Source organism: Phalaenopsis equestris, unplaced genomic scaffold, assembly GCF_001263595.1.
Source record: "Phalaenopsis equestris unplaced genomic scaffold, ASM126359v1 Scaffold000421, whole genome shotgun sequence".
NCBI lineage: Eukaryota > Viridiplantae > Streptophyta > Magnoliopsida > Asparagales > Orchidaceae > Phalaenopsis > Phalaenopsis equestris.
Genome location: NW_018164862.1, coordinates 406,783 through 430,207, shown reverse-complemented (window position 1 = coordinate 430,207; position 23,425 = coordinate 406,783). Strand labels below are relative to the sequence as shown.

General features: G+C 37.6%; 1 protein-coding gene across 5 annotated transcripts in view; it reads left to right on the top strand.

Moving 5' to 3' along the window:
* The window catches only part of LOC110027241 (ankycorbin), a 125,752-nt gene that overhangs the window by 11,843 nt on the left and 90,484 nt on the right, over positions 1 to 23,425 (top strand). For 4 of the 5 annotated variants that reach the window (XM_020728582.1, XM_020728581.1, XM_020728585.1 and 1 more), the window contains 3 exons: positions 12,461 to 12,554; positions 12,641 to 12,749; positions 12,829 to 12,867. In XM_020728582.1, coding sequence (XP_020584241.1) covers positions 12,461 to 12,554; positions 12,641 to 12,749; positions 12,829 to 12,867 — 242 coding nt within the window. Of the gene's footprint in view, positions 1 to 12,460; positions 12,555 to 12,640; positions 12,750 to 12,828; positions 12,868 to 12,996; positions 13,054 to 23,425 lie in introns of those variants that run through there. The other variant, XM_020728586.1, reaches the window with a different exon arrangement.

The following is a 23,425-nucleotide window of genomic DNA, read 5'->3' as shown; positions in this document are numbered from 1 at the left end:
GTTTATTTTAGGCTGGGTTCGGAAAAGCTTCCTATACGGGCAAGCCCCTATAGTTAATTACATCTTAAATGACCGAAGTCACCTAAGAAAACTCTCGATAAAAATCAGGGAATACTATCTTCAAAGAAGTCAAAAGGACAGGAGTTTTCAACGAAATCGGACGAAGAAGTGTGAAAGAGGAAAAACTCAAATCTGGAATATTGTTGAGGAATCTAAGTGAAGAGAAACTAGGGGAGGTCATAAATCCGGAGGCGAGCCTCGGTGACTTTCCAGTCTATCTTATGGTTTGACTTCAGTTCAATTTTATTTAATTAGGCTTATATTTATGTGACACGGTCACACGAATCGCCTGGAAGATATGAGGATTTATGTCGTATCAGACGACAACCTCGGAACCTAGAACTAGTTAGAGCTTAAATCGTACAGCAGAGCTATACAAATGCCTAAAGAAAAGGTGGAGGATTTATGTTGCGCTAGACAAACAACCTCGAAATCTTATGGATTGTTGTTTAATTTCTAGGAAAGAAATAGTTTTGCTGGGGAAGACATATTCTGCTGTTAAAGATGACTGTGCTGCCCACCGCGCTAGCTCCAAACTCCCCCGACGTGACGACTTTAAGTTTTTTAGGGTGTCCAGTTATAGTGTCAAATCAAACGACCCTATGATTGTAATCCTCTAAATATCCTATATAAAAAGGAAACATGCTTAAAACTATATAATGTAAAATGTGTAATGCAGGAATAAATAGGAGAATGCATGTGGAACAATAACAAGTAGAAACATGAACATTATAACATGCTATACAGGAAGAACAGTAGCAAGTAGAAAACAAGAATAACATGAACATTATAACATGCTATACAGGAAGAACAGTGGCAAGTAGAAAACAAGAATAGTATAACGTGCTGTACAGTACGGTAGCAGGTATGAACAGAAATAATATAACATGCTGTATAGGAAGAGCAATAGCAGGTAGAAAACAAGAGTAATATGACATGCTGTATAGTACAGTAGCGGGTAGGAACAGGAAAATAAAATACTGTAAAATGTAAAGCAAACCTGTACGCCCCGTGAGATCTGATGTTCCTTAAGTATAACAAGCCTAAATGCATCTCAAAAGCAAAGTATGGAAGAAACGTCGTCCAGGAAATCCGAGGAAGAGCAGAAAACTCGAGAAAATTAACGAGAAGAGACTCAAGTAAAAGAAAATTCTCAAACTCCTGGAGAAATCCTGAAAGAAAGGAAAAATAACACGAATGCCCTGTCCCAAAGCTTTGATAAAACAAAAACAACAAAAAAAAAAGTCGGGTGAGGGAGACCGCAAGCACTCATATGGGACTAGGCTCAGCTATATATTTATTCTCGAGGGTCCATAAAGGCTACTCGGTCACCCGAATGTATAGAACTCGCCACTCGTCTAGATAGGTGTCTTGAACCTCACTTAGGGGGCTATTTCCCAGCCTAAATAGGTATTCGTCAGGTGGACAACGAGCTTTAAAGTGTCTTATGTTTTTTAAACATGCATACAAATTTTAAACATACAAATAAGAGTTATCAATTTTATTTCGTAGAAAAGTATGTTTTTGCTTGAAAATGGTTTATCAACTTATATATATATATATATTAGAAATTTTTTGTTATATATATTAGAAATTTTTTGTTGTCCACGAGTTGATTACACTGTCGGGCATGAGACTGCCAATCAACTCCAACCACCTGAGGAGGTTCGAACCAACTCCCGCTAGACTTATGTCGGCGAATAATACCATATCTTATTGTTCATAAAATGCCTGGATCTTGATGTTATAGGATAGGGTATCTTTCTGCTCTATCTTCGGTGTGCCTTTATCATCAACACCATCATCAACACCGTACGCTACACAGTACGCCCCAAAACGAGTACTTGCGATCTTGCTTGATGGTTGCACGTATAGCAAAAGGCTGTACGTGGACACTTATGCATAAGACATAAGCATAAAAAAGAACGAACCAAGAAGCAAGGAAAGAAAAGAACAAAAATGGGGTGAGAGAGAGGAGACACTGATCCATCTAAAACACTAAAAAGGAGAATGGATCAGTTCTCATACCGAAGAGACCTGGAAAAGTAGGGCCTAAGGTCTTTCCTAACAAACATAAATGGCAAGCTCGCGCTAATTTTTTCCAAACCCCAAAGACATAGGATTGATCGAGTCCGCCAAATGCTTTTCCAAAATGAGGTTTAAAATCTCCCAAACTTCAAAAGAAAGTGACTTCGGGGAAACCACCACCGATATTTCCAAACTCATGCCAAAATCCAAATTCTCCAACTTTCAGATTAATAGATAGCCTCATACATTAAATAAACACGAAATCTTCCCATGAAGCCACATAAACGCTCACGGCCAGTACGGCTAAAGCAAGGGACAGCTGCCAAGACCCATAACCAAAGGCAGCCCAAGAGACAACAAGCAAGGCTTACGATTAAGGCAACAAATGACCCAGAAAAGAACTGTTAAAGCTCACGGTTTAAGGCAGCAAAGAGCAGCTGCTAAAGCCCACGGCCAGGGCAACCCAAGGCACAAGGCCCACGGCTACAACAACCCAGGGCACAAAGGGGCTCACGACTAACACAACCAAAAGAACCACCAATGGCTATTATGCTTCCCTGACAAACACAAAATGATAACTAAAGTGATTATAATTTTTGGGATGGCAAACTTGATTCATCCACAACATTCAAACCCATCAAGCCTAGCAAGAAGGACCAAATCACACCCAACGACCTACAATAGGCCTCACGGGTAAGGACCGAAAGGGGAGGCTAATTCAATCACATCACAAACCCACGACTAGACACCAAACAAACATCAAATTACGGCCTCATAAACTGCCAAATCAATCCATCAAAACCAATTAACAGCCTTCGAATGGAGACAACACAACACACCCAAAACAGACTCTCGGGTAAGAGCCGAGACCAACAAGAATAAAAAAGAACCAAGCCATTTCTCGGGTAGGAATTAAAATCAGCAAAGCCACCTCTCGGGTAGGGACCAAAGACAAGCAAAGCAAGCCATCAAAACTCTTGAGTAAAGACAAGTTTTAAGGACTCAATCATGGGCTCTCGAGTAGGAGCTAATAAAAGTTAAAGTTCTAGCCATTTCAAGCCAAAATCGAGCCTCCAAACCAAGCTACCAAGCCAAAACCGAGCCAAGTGAGGGTTAGAAACCAAGCTGCAACTAAGACCTCCAGTACTAAGCCACAATGAAAGTTAGAGCAATATCCTCATGCCTTTAAAACCTCTCAAAATAGAACTACCACATGCTCGTAAAATGAATATCTTGAAATACATGAAAGTAAAGCATGCTGAATATTTCAAAATACAAGAAAGCAAACTGCACTAACATGCTGAATATCTCAAAATACAAGAAAGCAAACTACACTAGCATACTGTACGATCCACTGAACCGAGCAAGAGAGGCTTGACAGAGAGGAAAACCGCAGGTAAGCAAGGCACTGAGGAAGGGGAGGGAAGCAAAACGCCACAAGCATCCTGTACGATCCACGGAACCGAGCAAGAGAGGCTTGACAGAGAGGAAAACCGCAGGTAAGCAAGGCACTGAGGAAGGGGAGGGGAGAAGGAGATATATATCTTCTAGCCTTTAAATGTCATTCCCATATAACGAATGTATAAATAATGAGTAAGAACACATTTAAGAATGAAGCAAGCAATAATCTCCCTATTTAGCATGCTGTATCATCCAACAGAGCCAAGTTCAAAGGCTCAGCAGAGAGGAAAACCGAAAAGAAACAGGGCACCGAAGAAAAGGGGGGAAGAAGAGGTACCTTCTTGATGTAAAATGTAAAGCACCGCAACACAAGAGACCACCTCAAGGAGATGCTCTCACAGAAATCTCCTTGCCAAGCTTCTCTCACAGCAAAAAATTTCTACCCCTTTTCTTTTGCAGACTTTTTTTTTCAACAACTTCAAAAATTCCAAAAGGAACTATCTTTATAGGCAGAGAAGAGAGGGGAAGAGAAAGAAGATCACCCCTTGAACCCACGGCACTCGAATCGGGCCAAAGCAGAAAAATGACGTATTCCCTGCTCACAGAAGGCGAAGCAACCGAAACATCTAGGACCGAGAGGCGAGCCTGTGGTAGCGAGGAAAATATTGGGGAGGAGAGAGAACTTGCCATTCAAGTGTACCGGGGAGCAAGCTTCCCAGAGTCAAACTACCAAGAAAAGGAAAAAACACAGCCCGAGGAGACTGACACGGCTTCGGGAAGGAGGGTCGCGGGCAGAAGAATGTCAGGCAAGGACGAACGAGGTCAACTTTCTTTCCCTTTCCCTTGGAGGAGGAGGAGGTCGGTTGGCTTGAGACCTAGAAAGGGAAAGACCAGACACGCGGACGGGAAAGGGAAGAGAGGAGGAGGGAGCTCGGTCGGCTCGAGGCCGAGAACGGGAAGGGCGGGGCACGTGAACGGGAGAGGGGAAAGGGAGCAGGGTCCGGGTGCGTGAGTTTAGGGATTTAGGGCTTAAAGAGGAAATGAATGATTCAGTTATATATATATATATATATATTAAATCATATGCGATTTACTCGCGCGCGGCGTCGTAACAAAATGAGTGTTCTCTCTAGGCAAAATCGACTCTCCGGACGCGCCGGTGCAGTCTGTTTTGTCATCCGGGGTCGTTCGGACGACGTCGTCGACAATCGGGTCAAAAACTCGTCAAAATTCAAATTTCACAAAATTTCGACCCGCGATCGATCATTTCAAAAAGATTATTCGAGTTTTCGACAGATAACGGTGCAAGCGATGTGAATTGTAGCAATCGGACGCGTCGACTCTCCGAATTGCGAAGTTTGTGTGCGCGGGAGTGCGAATTGTGTAGAAGGTCACCCTAAGGCTCAAAAGGTCCTATAAGAATCCCTTTTGAGTTTCCTCATGTTGGTTTCACCTTTCTTAGTGCTAGAAGTCGATACCACACACACGAAACTCCAAAAGGGTACAAAAGTGGGTTGAATTTCTAGAACAAGGCGGGTTCCATTTCTAAGGTTTCAAGATAGTCGAAGGAGATCCCTAAGGCTAGATCCTAAACCCTAAGAGGAAGACTAGACCTCATTAAAAATGAGGTCAACAAATTTGAATAAGTTTCTTTCTGTGGTCAATAAAAGTGGCAACTCAAGCAATCAAGGGGAACTTTTATAAAATAAATTCATGGTTTCCTGCAAAGTGTGCTGGAATGCAGGAGTGGTCATAGTCATACAATGTCATGCTCTTTTTATTAGTGAGATATCACATATTATTCTATAAATTTTAGTCCGGTTTATTCGATGAAATATGAGGTCTGCATCAAATCATGGCTTTGTTAACTTTTACTTTTTTCTATTAACTAATATAAGCACAGCTTCAGGCTACTTGAAAGTTTCCTTCCTCTTTAACTTACTGTGCGCAATGATTACTAGTTTGCATTGTTGATTGAGCAAATCATCTAAGACAATAGCTCTTGATTCTTAGCTCTATAGTTGGTGCCATATCCACTCCTTTGTTAATATAAAGCTTTTATTGGCCAAAAAGGATTAAAAATTCTACGAACAAACATAATGCAATCATATGGCAACAACTTACGTCATTCAAAGGGTATCAAAATAGTTTTCTTGCTCTCTAGTTTTGTCATTGGCATATTTAAGTGCAAAAGTCGCATTGCACTTCTATTGTCTACACTTATATCTTTTTTTTTGGAGTTGTATTTTAATCTGCTTATCAAACATTGAAAAAAGATAACTGGTTTTTAATGAATCAGGGAAAGGGGATCAAGAGGCACCGGCTTATGCTCTTGTTTGATGGATTTGGGAAATTTCTAGTCAACCATTTCCATTCTTCGTTTTTCTTTGATGATAATGTGTCAGTATTTTTTTATTTTTTAGCCACAATAGCAAAAGATGAGCTGACAGCTCATCTCTTTTCCCATATTATATGTACGTGCAATGGCAACAGAATAACTTTCGTATCTTGCACCACATCACCTTCTATGTTCGAAGGAATGACGAGATCAATCGCAAAAACTTAGTACATGCCTTCTCACCAATGTGAGCATGAATATGTGATGTAATAGCTCATGGAGTTGCTTGTTATCCTCCTTATTCACCTTCACCTCTCTCTATAGAAGACTAGATATATTTGGTTGGAACATCTAATTTTCACTCCGATTTTTATTAATTATTTATTAATATGAGCTGGTTGTTCTTCAGCTTCCCAACAATCACAAAAGGTTACTTCAAGTGAGTGGATGATTGTTGGCCGTTAAAATTCTTCATCTTTTTTTCAAAAATATAAAATGTAGTTTTGATATCTATATATATATATATATATATATATATATATATATATATATTGATTTTCTTGAAAATAATATTTTAATTTTTGAAAAATGAGATTGGATGGATCTCATTCATTTAATAGTTTAAATAAACGAGCATAACACCACAAATAATGCATCTATCCCGAGGAATAAACAATTATTGGGTAGTGAGATTCGATTAAATAAATTACTGATTTTATGACATCCGTTTTGGATTGCGAACCTTTTATTTTGACCGACAAATTTCCCTATCTAATATTAAAAAATTAGATAGGGTTTATATTAACTGAGTTCTTAAAGCTCCAATAGAGACAAACCCCTATAGTTAATTACCTCTCAAATGATTGAAATCACTTAAGAGAATTCTCGATGATGATCAGAGATATCTATCTTCATGAATTCAAAGTTTAGGGTTTCCAAAGTTGGACATAGAAAAGTCAGGTGGGAAAAGGACCAAATAGAAACATTTTTTTATGGAGTCAAAGGAAAGAAAATTAGGGGATGTCACAGATCCTGAGGGGAACCTCGGTGACTTCCCAAACTATTCTATTGTTTGGCTTCAATTTCGAAAAGATGTTATTTGATGTTTCATCTTCTCTGTTTTATTATTTAGGACTTATATTTGCGTGCACGACAATGTCAATCTTTCATTCTCTCAAAGTCATTGAGTCAAAATTGTGCTAGAATTTTTCACACATACCTAGATGCCTCTATCATCATTGTTCTTAAATCCCGAAACCGTCTTACTTACAACCTTGCTTGATGGTTCATATATAGCCACGACTATACATGCGAGCTTATGCTCCAGACATAAGCACCTAAATCGAATCAAGAAGTCTGAAAAAAAAGAAGAAAAATGGAATGAGAGAGAGGAATTATTGATCCATTTGAAATAAGAAAATAGTAAAGGATGGATCGACCCTCAAAGCCACATTTAAAACCATTTTTATCTTCCAGCGATGTGAATTTGAAGAGCTTGTTTAAAATTTCCCAAAAACTATGCTCCTATTCGTAAATCCAAACATTTGTGATTTCACACATTTCCTAAAAGAAACAACATTTTAACCCTCCCAAAAGTGGCATTTTTACCTTCTAAAACAGTAAGCAGAAGCCCTCAAAACATATTTCAAACTCTCATAAATAACACATGTTCGAACCCCAAATCAATGAGCCAAAAGCCCCCACCCAAACTCCTCCAAAATGCGACTCTACAAGCCACGAAATTGGCACAAAACCAATGAGTGATCAAGCTTTGATGTTGTATATGCATTAGAAATAAATGAGAGCCCGCTATTCAAATGAGCGAGACAGAGAGTATGAATTCCCAAGATAGTGCCCAAGACAAAGAGCGAGGTAATAACCGATACCATAGCCCTCAAAATTAAAACAAAGAAAGAGCTAGCTGCCATCCTTCCTCCCATTAAAGCCATGAATAAACCAGTAATAGTTTTCCGAATTACAAAGCGAACCAAAGAATGATTTCCACCCATAACACTCACTTTCTTGTATTTATCTAACACATAAACCTTACTCATCTTTTTTTTAATTAAAAGTGAACTCCCCAAAACAGGTGCCAAAATGGTAACAAAACTTCTCCAAAACAAGTGCCAAAACACCTTGAAAACAGCCAACAAAACCTCTCCAAAACGGGGCAAAACCTGCAGCTCAAGAAACTGCAGCCCAAAATCTGCCCAAAGCAGGTCAAAAATGCAGCCCAAAAACTGCCCAAAACCGGTCAAAGATGCAACCCAAAAAACTGCCCAAAACAGGCCAAAGATGCAGCCCAAAAACTGCCCAAAACACTTCCAAGATGCCATATATTTCCAACAATTATCAAGGAAAACTGAGCCAAAATAGAGAGCAAGAATGGTTCTCAAGTCTCCTTGAAACATCGTTTAATCACCTCGAGAAAAGCAGCATTTAATGGGGCGAAAATAGAACCTTAAGCTTTCAAAAGAGAAAGAGGGTTCTCACAATTCCAATTGGAAGATCCTAAAGAGAAGCAAAGAAATGTATTCGTTTAAAACCATGCAGCCACAACATTATTATCACAAAGCCAATGCCAAGAACAGGCTTAATCATAAAGCCAAACAAATAAGAATTGGGTGGCATGCATGTGAATCTTTAAAAATGTATCATCCTCCAAGAAAAGAATAATAGTTTAGGTGTTATGAATGTAAATATATAAGAATTGGGTGGCATGTACGAGCTATGTTTCTCAGATATCCACCTAACAGCCATATAAAAAGTTCACATAACTGCATTCCCTGCCGCAACTAGAGAAAGGGCAGCAACAGAAAAAAAGAATTTCAGCACTGTTATCTAACCAATTCTCAACTAGCCGTCATAGGTAACCGAATTGAAAAAGAATAAAAAGCATATTTGTCCTAACATGTGCATAAGCCAACTATTTGAGACATGAATAGCAGCGTCCAAACCACTTAAACAGTTGAGGAACCACGTATCATGTATATAGGCATATGAGGGTGGAGAAAATTCACATGTGTATATGTCTGCCCTGGGATGAAGAAACAGAGATATATATATTTACAAATTGGTCCTAGGGAAAAGAAAACCAAAATTTGGACATGTAGCTTAACATCCTTCAGACTTTTTTAATGGTATGCTCTTTATTGTTCATGTAGCTTAACATCCTTCGTACTTTTTCCTCAGGTTACTTTGCACATTTTCTCTCGAGTTATGAGACGAATTCGTAAGCTTAGTACCTTAATACTATGGCATATGTTATGATTGTGTATTGGGCTAGCACATTTTTTTTCCAGTACAATGGCCTCATAGTGCACCAATGTCATTATTTATATCCTTTTAGAGTTTTATCCCATGATAAACCATCCAATGAGTATCTAAAAAGTGTTTTCTTATCTTTAATCAATGCAACTTACTGAAAACATATTATGCTTATCATGATTAAGCAGACGTAATCTACAAGATAACATAAATTTAATTTTTGTACATCATTACTCTCGATGTACAAGAAGAATGCTTTATCTATATCAGTATTTTTATGGTTCTTGTTTCCATCAAATCTTTAACAATTCGGCATCTTATATTTTTGTCATCATCGACCTTTTCATAATTAGTTGATGAATTAAGACTCTAGAGAATTGCAACTTAGTGGCTTTAAATAGTAGTCATGGGGATTTCTCAGATCTTTGAATAAGATTAAATAACTTTAACTTTCTTATGAAATATTTGGATCTTTTTTTATGTTGTTTTTTTTGCTCTACTATTTCTAGGCGAATGTTTTTTATTTATTGTTTTTTTATCTGCTGATGTTATTGTCTTCTAAAATAAATATCTAATAAATTAATTCATCACACACTCGGCTTTGTATGTGATTCAAGTAATGTATGCATCTTTACACATATGATTAAACTATATGTATCTGATTACATAGCATTATACTCAAATTAATCAATTTCACATGAGATAGTGAGAACAAAACAAAAAGTTTGAACCAAGCTCGACTTAACTTGAAACATATTTAAACCTTGATTTAATCATACTTATCATTGTTATCAACATGTTCAAACTGTGCTCTAACCATTTTTGAAATTTTCTTAAATTGTGTTCAAACATCAATTATCATTCTAAAGAGATTCGAACATATTTTGAGCAGGTGTGGTCATGATATGTGCAACTTTTAATATGTTCAGACCAAATTTTGTATAATATTTGAATAATATTCAAATAACTTTGAGTGTTAAGATTTAATCATGATTTTAACATCCTTCTAACATGGAATATGATGTGTAATGATATTTATGGCTTTGGGCTTAGTGTCTGAACAATATTCGAATAAGTTTGAGTATTATTCAAACTTGGTTTGAATTTTGAATTTTATTCAAATAAGGTTAGAACATGATTGTACTATATATTTTTTAAAGCAAAAAATTATATTAATGAAATAATGTGAGTTTAACAGGGACAATTAACTAGATTTGCTCGGGTATAGATAAATATGCAAAAGTGTAAATACATACTGTTTGAAGCGAAAGGATGAAACATCTAATAGTACTCGAAAACTACAGCGGAATATAATAGCTCAGTTGGATTGCCTTTGCTTGAAGCACAGTGAAAGTTAGAGATTGATATATTTTATTTTGATTACAAATTTGTTTGGTAAACAAAATCTGGAACCTCCATCGATCAAAACATGATCCTACTCCCATTTGAATCAATTGGTTGCTGATCATCATGGCTACCCGTGTCTTCACTAATGAGTTGGAGTGGGGTAATAACCACAACTAGATAGCATAAACTATACTTTTGCTTACCAAAGATGGAGAAGCTATGTCTATAGGGCTAATAGGGGTAGACACAATAGATCAGAATCCTGAGGAAAGTCAAATGTTTTCAAATTCTGAGAGCAAACCTGTAGTCATGATGGATGAGAGGCTTCTGATCATTAGAATGAATCTCTTACTTCTAATTAGTTTGATTTTCTTAAATTAGAAGAAGCATTTGAAACACTCAAGAGAAGATGTATCCTACAATTTTGTAGAAAGAAAATATATCGAGATGCCTTTGAAGAATTTCATTTGCCAATATCCATAAAACTCCAAGCTAATCCATACCTTACTCTCTAATGATAATTTAACATACATTTGATTCAAAACTCCATCCTCTGAATCCCTTGAAAGACAATTGGAAGCAACTTCGTCCTAGAAAGCTTGCTAAAGATGGAACTCAAAGAGTATAAGGTGGATTGGTTGAAGAAATGCAACATAAGTTTGGAAAAAGCAACCCAAACATGATTGATTGATGGTTTGTGAATGTACTAAAATAGGGAGGCCACTTAAGCATATGCTCTGAAAAACCATTGGCATATAGTATGTAAATCTGGAGAAGAGTTGTTTGCAGTATACATATGAAGAAAGACTAATAATGATGTTATGAAAATCAATTAATCCAGTCCAATAAAATAATTACCCAATAAGTTTATGCCCGACAATAATGTATGAATGACATCTATGTTTGGTTGGCCTAAAGAAAATTTATTTACAAAAAATAATGACATTGGACTAATAAGCTCAGAGATTTCTCGTTTAGAGAAGATGAACGCTGGTTTCTCTTGAAAGAAAGATGTTTACTTGTGTTGTGACAGAATAGAACTTTGTATAAATATAAAGGAATGCTGAAAGTTGAGGGGTGTAATCCTGAACCCAAAGATCTATGCAGTACTATATCAAAATTATGATGGTTGTAATAGGTATGATGTGTATTGATGTTTTCGTTTATTGTATGAATAAGTTTTGAAACACTTAATATAAGTCAAACCTTATCCATTTTGTAAATATGGCGCTCTTCTATATTTTCTTTCTTATTATAATCTACAATTGCCAGCGGTGAATGTATTAAAATCTAAATAAAAAGTATGACATCTGAAACCTTAGATGAAAGTTGATTAGAATGTAGAGATTGTTGCATTTTAGCTTTAAAACATACCGATCACAGAGCTTTTAGATCATTGAAGATAGAGAAGGTGTTTGGAACCCTTCTTCGAAAATTCATGTGATTCTTTGGTCGAGGGTTATGTCATATTTTAATATCGCAGGGGTTTTTTAATTTGAAATGCACTGCCGAGCGTATTTGTTTGAATGGTGAAGTAGTAGGTGATAATTAACAAATTTAGACCATTATGATGCACATAAAGTCAAATTTCCAAAAAAAAAGGGTTAGAATAGCAGTCCTAAGTTCCCATCCCTTCATTTTTTATTGCCTTATATTGCCTTCAATTGTCTCCATGAAGATTTTTAATGTGCTGGGTTATCAACCCCAACTACAATTACATGGGCCACATCTGTGGATTTTAATGATGGATCTCTATTTTGTTAGATAGAAGAGCCGAGGATGTGGTATGACAAAAATCAAGAGTGATGCATGACCTATATGATAAAATTTTGTTACCAAACATGCGCATTGAAATATTTTGTAAAGGGTAAAACGTTTGTGAAACTTTGAGATGTTTTGTGTCGCCTAGCATTGTTTTGAAGTTGGTTGTTTACCGCATAAAATGCTGTTCATGCCACTCTACTACATTTTTATATGATTGGCACCACCAAGTGCTCATTTTTAGCACTTCTTGTGTAGAACGTGATGAACTCAGAAAAGATATAGAGCAATTATGCATGCAACAAGCTGGCACTAGCTATCTTGGAATTGCAACTCGAATGCATTTTCAAAGGTTTGGGCTTTCTTCTTGTGGATTCAATTATTATTTTTTTTATTTGGAAAAGAAATTATCTTTTTACTCTAATGAAAGCCTATCAGGACGTCTGCTTTGGAGCAGGAGATTGAGATATTGAAAAAGAAGCTAGCTGGATGCTTAAGAGAGAAGAAAAACATTCAAGAGGAGCTTTCTGAAGCATACAGGATAAAAGTTAGTAAGATTCTAAGATGGTATATGTCAATCCAACATTTGAAATCTGTCATCTGATACCTTGTGCTATTATTTTCAGTCGCAGCTGGCAGATTTGCATAGTGCAGAGGTTTTGAAGGTACTGTGTTGAACTTTTAGTTTAACAATTATCCATTGCTAGGAAAACTCTAAAATGACTGATGTTTGGCCAATGAACTTAGCTGAAAGTGGGATGCCTGATCATAATTAGTTATCGATTGTTTGGCAGGTTGGCAGTCACACTTTCGGTGACGAATTTGGCTAAAATTTTCAGCAATGCATGCATGTATTATCCAGTGCCTTCGGTAAAATGGCCTTTATGGCCTTTCCGGGCTTTGAATGTATTTGTTCTGACTTCCATTTAAAATAGTTTGCACTCTCTTTTCTTAATTTAAAATGAATTTTGTTGAACACTAAAACGTGTAATTATCAACGAGAGTAATGATTGTACTATTGGAGCCCATTACAAATGGGCATGTCATGTTTTGTAGCTTTGTAGAGTTTACTGGAATATTGTTAGCCTCATATGCAATTTTGCATGGTAATTTTTCCTGATTAACTTTTAATTCCTTGCATATTCTTTTCCACTTTCTTTGTTTTCATTCTTGTTTTATCATTAGAATTTTCTTATATGAACAATAGTGTCTCAGCCGTGGAGCCGCCTGTTATTTTTATGTATTACTTCAGTCGATGGCTGTTTTCATATTTATATTTGATGATGACAAAGTGGCATTCATATTTTCTAATGCCCTATTCCTCTATTGTCATTTATTTTAAATTGAGCCGTTGTTAGTATGACCTTTTCTTTTAACTTACAACTCTACTGAAACCTCGAACCATGTGAAAATAAATTTATTTAATGATCTTGTAATTTTTGTTTAGTGAAGACTAGGCCAAAACCTTTTTCATTGGAAGAAATGTATAATATAGGTACAGGAAAGAACAAAATTTGATAAAACATAACTTTCTTGTGACAAAAATGATTAAAAAAACACGTTTCTGATAATAAAATCATTGGCATTGTTTTGGTAGCAAGATTTCTTAGATGATTTTTGATAATCTTTGCACTTTTCTTCTTGTAAGAGCATGTCCAACCTAGGCAAGCGAGATGATATTATACCGAATGACCTCTCAAATTTACTTTTTCTTAAATACCCGCATATTTCTATCATTTCAAATTTCCAATAAGCTGAGAGAAAGAAACACCTGAGTATGTCTACAGCTTGAGAAACATGACTCTTTCTCCATCAATCATGTAATGAATAGAGAGATACAATCTGATGTTGCATTTACGTTGGTGATTTGAGAGAATTTTATTGAAAGTATTAGAATATTAGAATATTTATTAATACAAAATTATGTATCAATTACTTTTATTTGCTTTTATATTCTTTCCTTTATTCCTTTATTATGTTTTTGTTTGTTTCCTTACTAGTATGTCCTATAATGAATATTTATACACCCTCTTTGCATTAATAAATATTATCTTGAGTTCTATTCTAACATGGTATCAGAGCTTAACCGTAGATTCAGCAGCCTCCGGCTTCCTTGGTTGGTTTCGACAGCCGACGCCTCCACACCCTAACCAGCAGCCTCCTCTGCTGGGTCCAACAAACAAGTCTTCTGCGAACAACAAGGATTCCAGACTGCAGGTTTCTTCCTGTATGCTCTTGTTCCACTCCTTTCTGTTTCGCTGGGAATAACAGATTTCTACGAACAGACAAGTTTCTTTCTGTCCGCAGTTGTTCGCTTTTATTCTTGTAGATTGTTTGCAAGTCCTAAAGGTTTCGCCGGGCAGTAAGCTTCTGTTTAAGGATTCCTACAATTCCTGCAGTTACTGCTATCTGTTTTGTATCTGTTTGTCGTGATTCTACCGAAATTCATCGACTGCTCAGAACCACAACAACTTATCCTTTGGGTCAGTTAGAATCTTGGCTGATTCCTTCAATGAATCACCTTGAGAAGGGGTTCTTGACTTCACCAGAAGATCAACTCCAAACCCTACTCTTGTGTAGACCGGAGGACTGGAAGACGACATGAATTTCTTGATTGCAACTCAAAAGTTGAACGACAATAACTTTCTGGAATGGTCCCTATATGTGTCCTTATTCATTAAAGAGAATGGGAAATTCGGTCATATCACCGGTGTGATTCGTGAACTTCCAAAGACCAACCCAACCTATGAAGCTTGGGAAGTGGAGAATTTCATGGTTATGTGGTGGCTGATCAACTCCATGGAAATTTCTAGTGGTCGATCATATATGTTCTTTCTGCTAGTGCCTTTTGGACGACAGTCCGTGATACCTTGATACCTACTCAGATTTAGGGAATTCCAACCAACTCTATGAGGTGTTTAAGAAATTCCGTGAAGCAAAATAAGGATCGAGGACTGTGACCCAGTACTACAATGATCTAGTTGCATGATGGATGAAATGCGACCTGTATTATGACTGCACTTTGGAATCTTTAGCCGACCTTTCTCTTTTCCAAAAATTTGTAGAAAAGGATGCATATTCTAATTTCTGACAGACCTCAACATAGATCTTGTCAAAGTCCGGGGTTGTATCCTTTGTCAGGATCCTCTTTCTTCTACTTGCACTGCTTCACTGAGATTCATCGCGAAGATAACCGGAGACTTTTCATGCTCGGTACTTCCAATTCGTTTGTCGAAGCCTCCGCCTTCGTCTCTAATAGTGCTCAACCTCGGACTGGTCACTCCACTTGTGATTTCTATCACAACCCCAACCAAACTCATGATAAATGTTAGAAGCTCCATGGGAAACCTACATCCAAACCTTTGACCAAATCTTTCATTGCCAAGGGTCTCGCTACGACATCTGTATCAACGCAGTACAACCGCCTCTACCCAGAACAATCCAGATTCCTCCAATTCTTTTAGAAGTAAAATGAAACGCTTAATCAAGCAGCTTGATTAATCAACCTCTCCCTTCTGGATCATCGACTTCCCGCGTTCGTCAATCTACTAATCATATGGTACACACTTCTTTTGCTCCCAGTCTATGAATCATTGATTCAGGTGTCACGGACCACATGACTGGAAGCTCTCAAACCCTTCCAACATACTACTCTTACGGGAGAATGATTGGAACTGCTAAGCGGGTTGGCGAACTCTATGTCTTTCAAGAGAAAAATCTCAGGAACAAGGAGACTCCACCTATTATGTTGTTACACATCAAGAGAAAAATCTCAGGAACAAGGAGACTCCACCAAGTAGTTGCAGTTTACCTCAGTCCACTGAATGTCCTATTATGTTGTTACACTGTTGCTTGGGTCATCTTAGTTTTCAGTATTTAAAAAATTGTATTCGTTGATGTTTACTGATAAAAATCATTCTAATTTCAAATGTGATACCTGTCAGTTAACAATTGTATCTGTTAATGTTTACTAATAAAAAATATTCTAATTTCAAATGTGAAATCTGTCAGTTAGCTAAACATCGTGTTCTTTATCGGCGCCTTAATTACACATCTTCCATTTTTTTCTCTTTTATTTATAGTGACATATGAGGATTCTCTCGCACTCCTAGCTACATCAATAAACAGTAGCTCCTTACTTTGATTGATGTCCACACTCGGATGATCCATGTCTATATTTTAAATGATAAATCGGGAACTCTTGCCATTTTAAAAAATTTTCACATCTTCATTTTAACTCAATTCAAAATTTCTATTCAATTTATTCAAACTGGCAATGGTCGTGAACTGTTTAATTCTATATTGGAAGAATTTTCGGTAAGTAAGGACATCCTCCATAGCTCGTCTACCGATATTTCTCAACAAAATGGGGTAATCGAGAGAAAAAATCGACATCTCTTTGATATTACCCACTCAATTATATGCACTATAATGTCCCAAAATGTTTCTGTAATGATGTCATTTTTATCACTACTTATCTCATAATTAGAGTTCTCTCAATAACTCATAACTTTCGTAGCCCATTTAGCCGTCTCATGATCTTGCTTTCATAACAATCGGGTCTTCTCCACTTTAGATCCCTAAATTTTTGGGTGCTCACCTTTTCTTCGGAACACGATCCCAGGTTGGAGTAAACTTGATTCCAGGTCCATAAAATTTGTTTTTCTCGGATACCCCGCCACACAAAAGGGGCATCGATGCCTTGACTCTAATCTATCACAAATAAGGTCTTTGTAAGTGTTGATGTCTCTTTTTTTAAAGTATTCCTTTCCTAAATGGTCCTCCAGTGAGGGGGAGCTAGGGTTCTTGGACACTGTTCCTTACCCTACTCCTATGTATGTTGTCCCCACATCACCTACCATCGAGAAAACCTCTGTTTCAGTGGTTACACCCACTTCTTCTAACACCAAGGAGTTCTCTTCCCCTTTAGTTTCACTGGCACGTCCTACACTTTTCGTGTCTACACTCGTCACACTCATTCTAATTTACTTATTCTGCTGCTTGCTAACCCCTTACTGGACCCTAAATCCTCTCCCGATGACATTCCCAACACTGCTCCTACTTCAAATGAGAACCTACTTCAAATGAGAAAGTCACTTCCTCCAGTAAGGTATGCTATCAAACTGGCTCTTTCTATCCAATGACAAACTGTCTCTCTTCATAGATTATCACCGACCTACAGAGCATTTGTTAAGGCCCCAACCAACCATCAAGTGCCATCTGCTATTGAGGCTGCCTTAGCAGATCCAATCTGGAAAGCTGCTGTTATGCAGGAGATGAATGTTCTTCAGCGGAATCATACTTTGGACATTTTTTATCTTCCTCGGGGCAAGAAATTAACGAGATGCCGATGAATTTTTAGCATCAAATTTAAATCTGAGGCATTCTTTGAATGTAACAAGGTGCAGTTGGTCGCCAATGGATACTCACAAACATACAAAATTGACTATAATAAGACATTTACTCCGGTTGCTAAATTAAACACCATTCCGGTCCTCGTATCCATTGCAGCGAACCTGTATTGACCCTATTTCTGCTTGATGTTAATAATGTGTTTTCAAAAGACCATCTTATAGAGGAGATATACATGACTTTTCTTTCAAGCTTTGACTCCACTGTTTCTTAGGGGCAAGCATGTAGACTGCGAAAATCTCTTTATGGATTGAAGCAATAGCTACCGACATGGTTTGAGAAAATCACGAAGATGGTGATAGGACATGGATTTACTCAGACTCACTCAGATCACACTCTCATCTTCGAACATTCCTCCAGCGGCTAAGTAGTTATCTTTATTGTCTGTGTTGATAATATTGTTCTGACAGGTGATGATCTATCAACAATGGAGTCTTTGAAAGGCATGCTTGCTGCTTATTCTGAAATGAATGACTTGGGATCTCTTCAGTACTTTTTAGGCATGCAAGTTGCTCGGTCATCTCAGGGTATTTGTCTGTCACTGCGAAATATGTGATTAAATTTTTGACAAATAACTATTATCTCCTGTACAAACCAGTAGCTGTTCTGATGGTTTCAAATGAAAAACTTCATGTTCTTAATGCAGTTCCTGTAAACAAGAAACTCATCTACCTTGCCCATACACTTCCCGACATGTCACATAGTTGGGATAGTCGGTCAATTCATGCATGATTCCTATGAGCACCACCTTGAAGCTGTTTATTGGATTCTTCACTATTTAAAGGGGACATCAGACTCATGTTTGTATTTTTCCCAGCACACCTCTTGTTCTATTGCAGTTTACACAGACGCAGATTGTGTCGGTTCTGTCCATGACCGACGATCTACCTCTAGTTCATTTGTATGCGGAAACCTGGTTACGTGGGAGAGTAAGTAGTCTGTAGTTGCTCGGAGCAGTGCGAAAGCCGAATTTCGATCCATGTTCTTAGGAATTTGTGAAGCTCTCTGGTTACGCATCATGCTCCACAAACTACTTATAATAGTCTCCGCTCCCCTATAGTTGTTCTATGATAACTAGGCTGTCATAAACATTGCCCACTCCCTATCCAACATGATTGTACCAAATATGTTGAGATTGACCATCACTTTATTGAAAAAAAAACTCGTGTTTGGGGAAATTTGTGTTTTGTTTGTGCGATCTACTGGCCACCATTCGACGAGCTCAATTCCAAGTTGAACATGACTAACATCTATGCTTCAACTTGAGTGAGATTATTACATTATTAGAATATTAGAAGATTTATAAATGCAAAATTCTGTGTTAATTACTTTTATCTGCTTTTATATTCTTTATTTTTTTACTTTATTCAATTTTTATTTGTTTCTTCACTAGTATATCTTGTAATGGGTATTTATACCTCTGCTTTGAACATGGTCAATCAATTTCAATCAAATTGGGAGATGCTCATGCGTCACGAACGTATATAGAAAAAAGACCAGAAATGAATGAAAGGAAAAGAAAAAACTGACTAAGATTGGAAAGAAAACAAAAAAGGAAGCTCAATTCGTTCTTCACACAATTGCTCATAATGATCGTGACGCAGGAGCATCTCCCAATTGGTGAAGTCAGAATTTTGAAATAAATGTGAATTTGTTATATTTTGACATCTACATGGATCTAGACAAGATCATCGAGCGACTTTGGACCTTAGAATGTGTTTTTGAGTGTTAGGACGTCCCGTTGGATGAAATTGTGAAACTAGCCTCTAGCCAGTTAGGGAAGAATGCATCTCAGTGGTGGGCAGACTTAAAGGTTCTTCGACAACGGGAAGGGAAGAGTAAAATTACTATCTGGTCCAAGGTGAAACAAGAGATGTTGCACCATTTCCTACAAACTCACTATAGATCGGATGTTCAAACCCCAACTTCAAAAGTGGAGAGACCTCATCGCTAGGCGACCACTACATTTTACAACAAAGTTTAATCTTAGGATCGTATAGCCAGAGTACACCCAGGGGACATCCAAGTTGACTGCCTAAAGAGACACTAGTCCAGGGTGGAGAACAGATGAAACCTAACCACATTCCCAAATTCGTCTTAGCCATGAAGTGTTTCAAGTGCGACAGATTTGGACATATTTAATTAGATTGCATAACTAGGATAATGATCTCTTTGATTGATGAGAGATCAATTGAATTAATACCTAATGATCCAGGAGAGGATAAAGATTTTAGAATGGATTCTCAATTTTCAACTGATGAAGAAGAGTCGCAAGTGACTCAAACTGAAATAATTGTTGTTTGATAAGGGAGTAAGTCCAAGGTAATGGACGTTCATGGAGAGTATGAGATTGTGGTGTCTCAAACTACCGTCTGACAAGAGTTGAAAGGAGCATCAACATAAATGACATTGGATGTTCAAAAGGCCCATGAGTTCGGGGAACCAACACCAGAGACACGATAACCCATATAAGAGAAATTCGTACTTTTTAAATATATTGGTTGCTTCCTGAGTTGCTTCTACTGAGGGAGACCCAACATATCATAGGTAAGAAGATTTTGAGTTACTTTTGGAAGACCATATGAAGTCCTATGCATAGTAAAATCAGTTTAACAATATACCCACCAATTGATGATCATACGGGATGTTTAATGTTCTGTTTCTGTAGCCAGGGAAGAGGATACTAGAAAATTGAAGAAGTGGAAGCAAAGAGTTGGGCAAAGTGGAGACGAATTTAGAGGGTCTGATGGCCGAAGAAATTAGAGATGAAACAATCAATCGAAAGAGGAATGAAGAACCAAAGAAGAGGAAATGAGGAGTCGGGTAGCCAAAAAAAAGGGAGATGAGGTGGAAGGATCAAGAAGCCAAGAAGGTAGATTTCACCCAATAAAACATTGCTGTCAGAACTGATCGGCTTATCTATAGTGAAGGAAGAGAGGGCGAACAGAAGGGTGCTATAATTTTCTTATATCTAAAACATTGTTGTGAAAGAGAGTCGACTTATCTTTAGATTTTGCCCAATAATTTATTCTTATTGAAAGTTTTGAGGATTATTTATTTCCTAATATAATTTTATTTCTTTTTATATTTTAGGTTTATTTTCTAGGATTGACTTTATTCTCTTTCCTATTTTGTGCTGTTTTCTTTATCTCCAACTGTTTAATATGAATTGATTAATTGGAGACTTTAGGTGATATATCTTTTCTTTCATATTATTTCTTTTTTTATTATCTTTCCTATTCTAGGATTCATGTAAGGGTTATTTATATTTTCGTTCATATCAATGAATATATTCTACTTTATTTTGTATTATTCTGAATTTCAATATGGTATCAGAGCCAAATTTTATAACCTGGCCACTGACCCTCCCTCCAGAGCTGCCAAACTCCTTTCCTGCCACCATCCCTGTAGAAAGGGAGGGACGCTTTCTCTCCCCAATCCTATTTGTTGTCCCAGAACTGTCCCCACATTAATTATTCCCTATGAGCAGCCCTCCCGATTAATCAACGCAAGCTGTCTAGTTCCCTTCGACCTCATTGTATTCAGGGAAGTGGAACCTGTCTTCTTTATGGATTGTCGAAGGGCCAAATTCTCCCGTCATCGGCTCAACAATCACTGGGCTAGCTGTGCAGAACAATGAGACAATTCAAGCGTTCCTTCTTGCCTCATGGATGACGAACAACACCTCCCTGGTGAGCTCTGAGATCTTGCCTCTTATCTGTCTTGTCAAAGTTTCATCGGTCCCGCCTCTTTGTCATGTCCACTCTCCGAGTTAGCGCGAGACCCTCCATAACCGCCATTTGCTCTAGTTCAGAATCCCAAACCTAAAGAAAAGCGTGAGGAGTTAAAGGAGAGACTAAGGAGGCTTGTAGATATGATGGAGAGGAGGGAATACAATGAACTTGTGAAGGACGCGCTCCAAGGAAGGTAGGAACATAACTCTTTTCTTCCTATCAAAATCAGATAGGCTTTGGCCTGCATGCTGTGGTGGTGATGTTTACTGGCTATTTATTTGGATTTGTCGAGTTTAGAGCCTTGTTCAACCACAGTGCCGCGATGAATGCGACTAATGGCATCCTAGGATTGGTGATTTCATTCCTCATCTCCCTCCTTAGGTTTGACGGCGCACTGAACGTGGATGTGACTGAGCTCCAGACTAACCTTGTTCCATGCCAGCAGATTCGCTCCAAACTAACCTTGTTCCATATCAGCAGATCCGCTTCATGATTTCATCCTGTGCTTCTGTTATCTCAGATGAGAAAGTATCATAGGCAACTCTCTGTTGCTGAAATCACCAACTGTGCCTTTCAGCCATTCTCCATGATGGCCAAGTATGATCCCCTCCATGGCAAGTACATGGCTTATGTCAAAGTTTCGAGGAAAAAACGCTGAACTATGAATAGGCTCGATGCCTTTTCCCTTTGCTTTCATTCAATTAAATAATAATCTTACAATCTATTTTAGATACATAATAAAGTGCATAATCTATTTTAGGTAACTTAATAATATATATTTCTGATCTAAATATTCAGCTAAAAGGAAAATAAATCATAATAAAGACATTAGAAATAATTTAAATAAGGAAGCTCCTAATTATAGAAAACTTCTAATTTAGCTACCTGATTTCCGTCCTTTCTGATTAACACCCCCTCAAATTGATGCTGACTGATCAAGAAACATCAATTTACCAATAAGGAACTGATAACATTGTCGGGACAAAAATCCTTAAGTAGTGAGTGTAGAAGTCGAGAGTGCCGAAGCCCGAGAGTGTCGAAGCTATAGAAAACTTCTAATTTAGCTACCTGATTTCCGTCCTTTCTGATTAACACCCCCTCAAATTGATGCTGACTGATCAAGAAACGTCAATTTACCAATAAGGAACTGATAACATTGTCGGGACAAAAAATCTTTAAGCAGTGAGTGCCGAAGTCGAGAGTGCCGAAGTCCTAGAGTGCCGAAGTCGTGAATGCCGAAACCTAATATTTGACATTTGAAGGAGATTCGAAGCGGATGAGACTTGAAGATGCCACAGAAGTAATGATGGCTAGCGAAGGAGATCCGAAGCGGACGAAGAGAACAAAGTGAACAAGATCGCAGATTGCGGATGAAACTTGAATCGCAGTTGAGATAATTGATTGCCAGATTACAGACAAGACAACAAATGTTAATGGATAGGATCACAGAGTGCACCTGGAATCAAACGCGGGAGACAAAACCAGAAGCGAGAGATAAAAGAAGGCAAATCGAAGGAGGACGAAGTTGTCACAGCGGACGAAAATCCTTAGATGGGCAAATCAAAGGCAAAGAAATAGTTCCTACCTTCCCGCAAAAAAGGTCAGCGGAAAGGGAGTCTCGACGGTCCTCCAAAGACTACCGGTGGTTAGGTCAAACATTTGGCTCTGATACTATGTCAAAGTTTTTAGGAAAATATGCTGAAATCTGAATAGGCTCGATGCCTTTTCTCTTTGCTTTCATTTCATTAAATAATAATCTTACAATCTATTTTAGGTACAAAATAAATTGCATAATATTTTTTAAATAACTTAATAATATATATTTCTAATCTAATTTTTCAGCTAAATGAGAAATAAATCTTAATAAAGACATTAGAAATAATTTAAATAGGAAAACTCCTAATTAAAAAAAACTCCTAATTCAGCTGCATGATTTTCGTTCTTCCTGATTGACAGCTTATTGTCTCATGTATCGAGGAGATGTGGTGCCCAAGGATGTGAGTGTCGCTGTTACCATCATCAAGACCAAGCGCACCATCTAGGCTGTTGACTGGTACCTGACTGGCTTTAAGTGTGG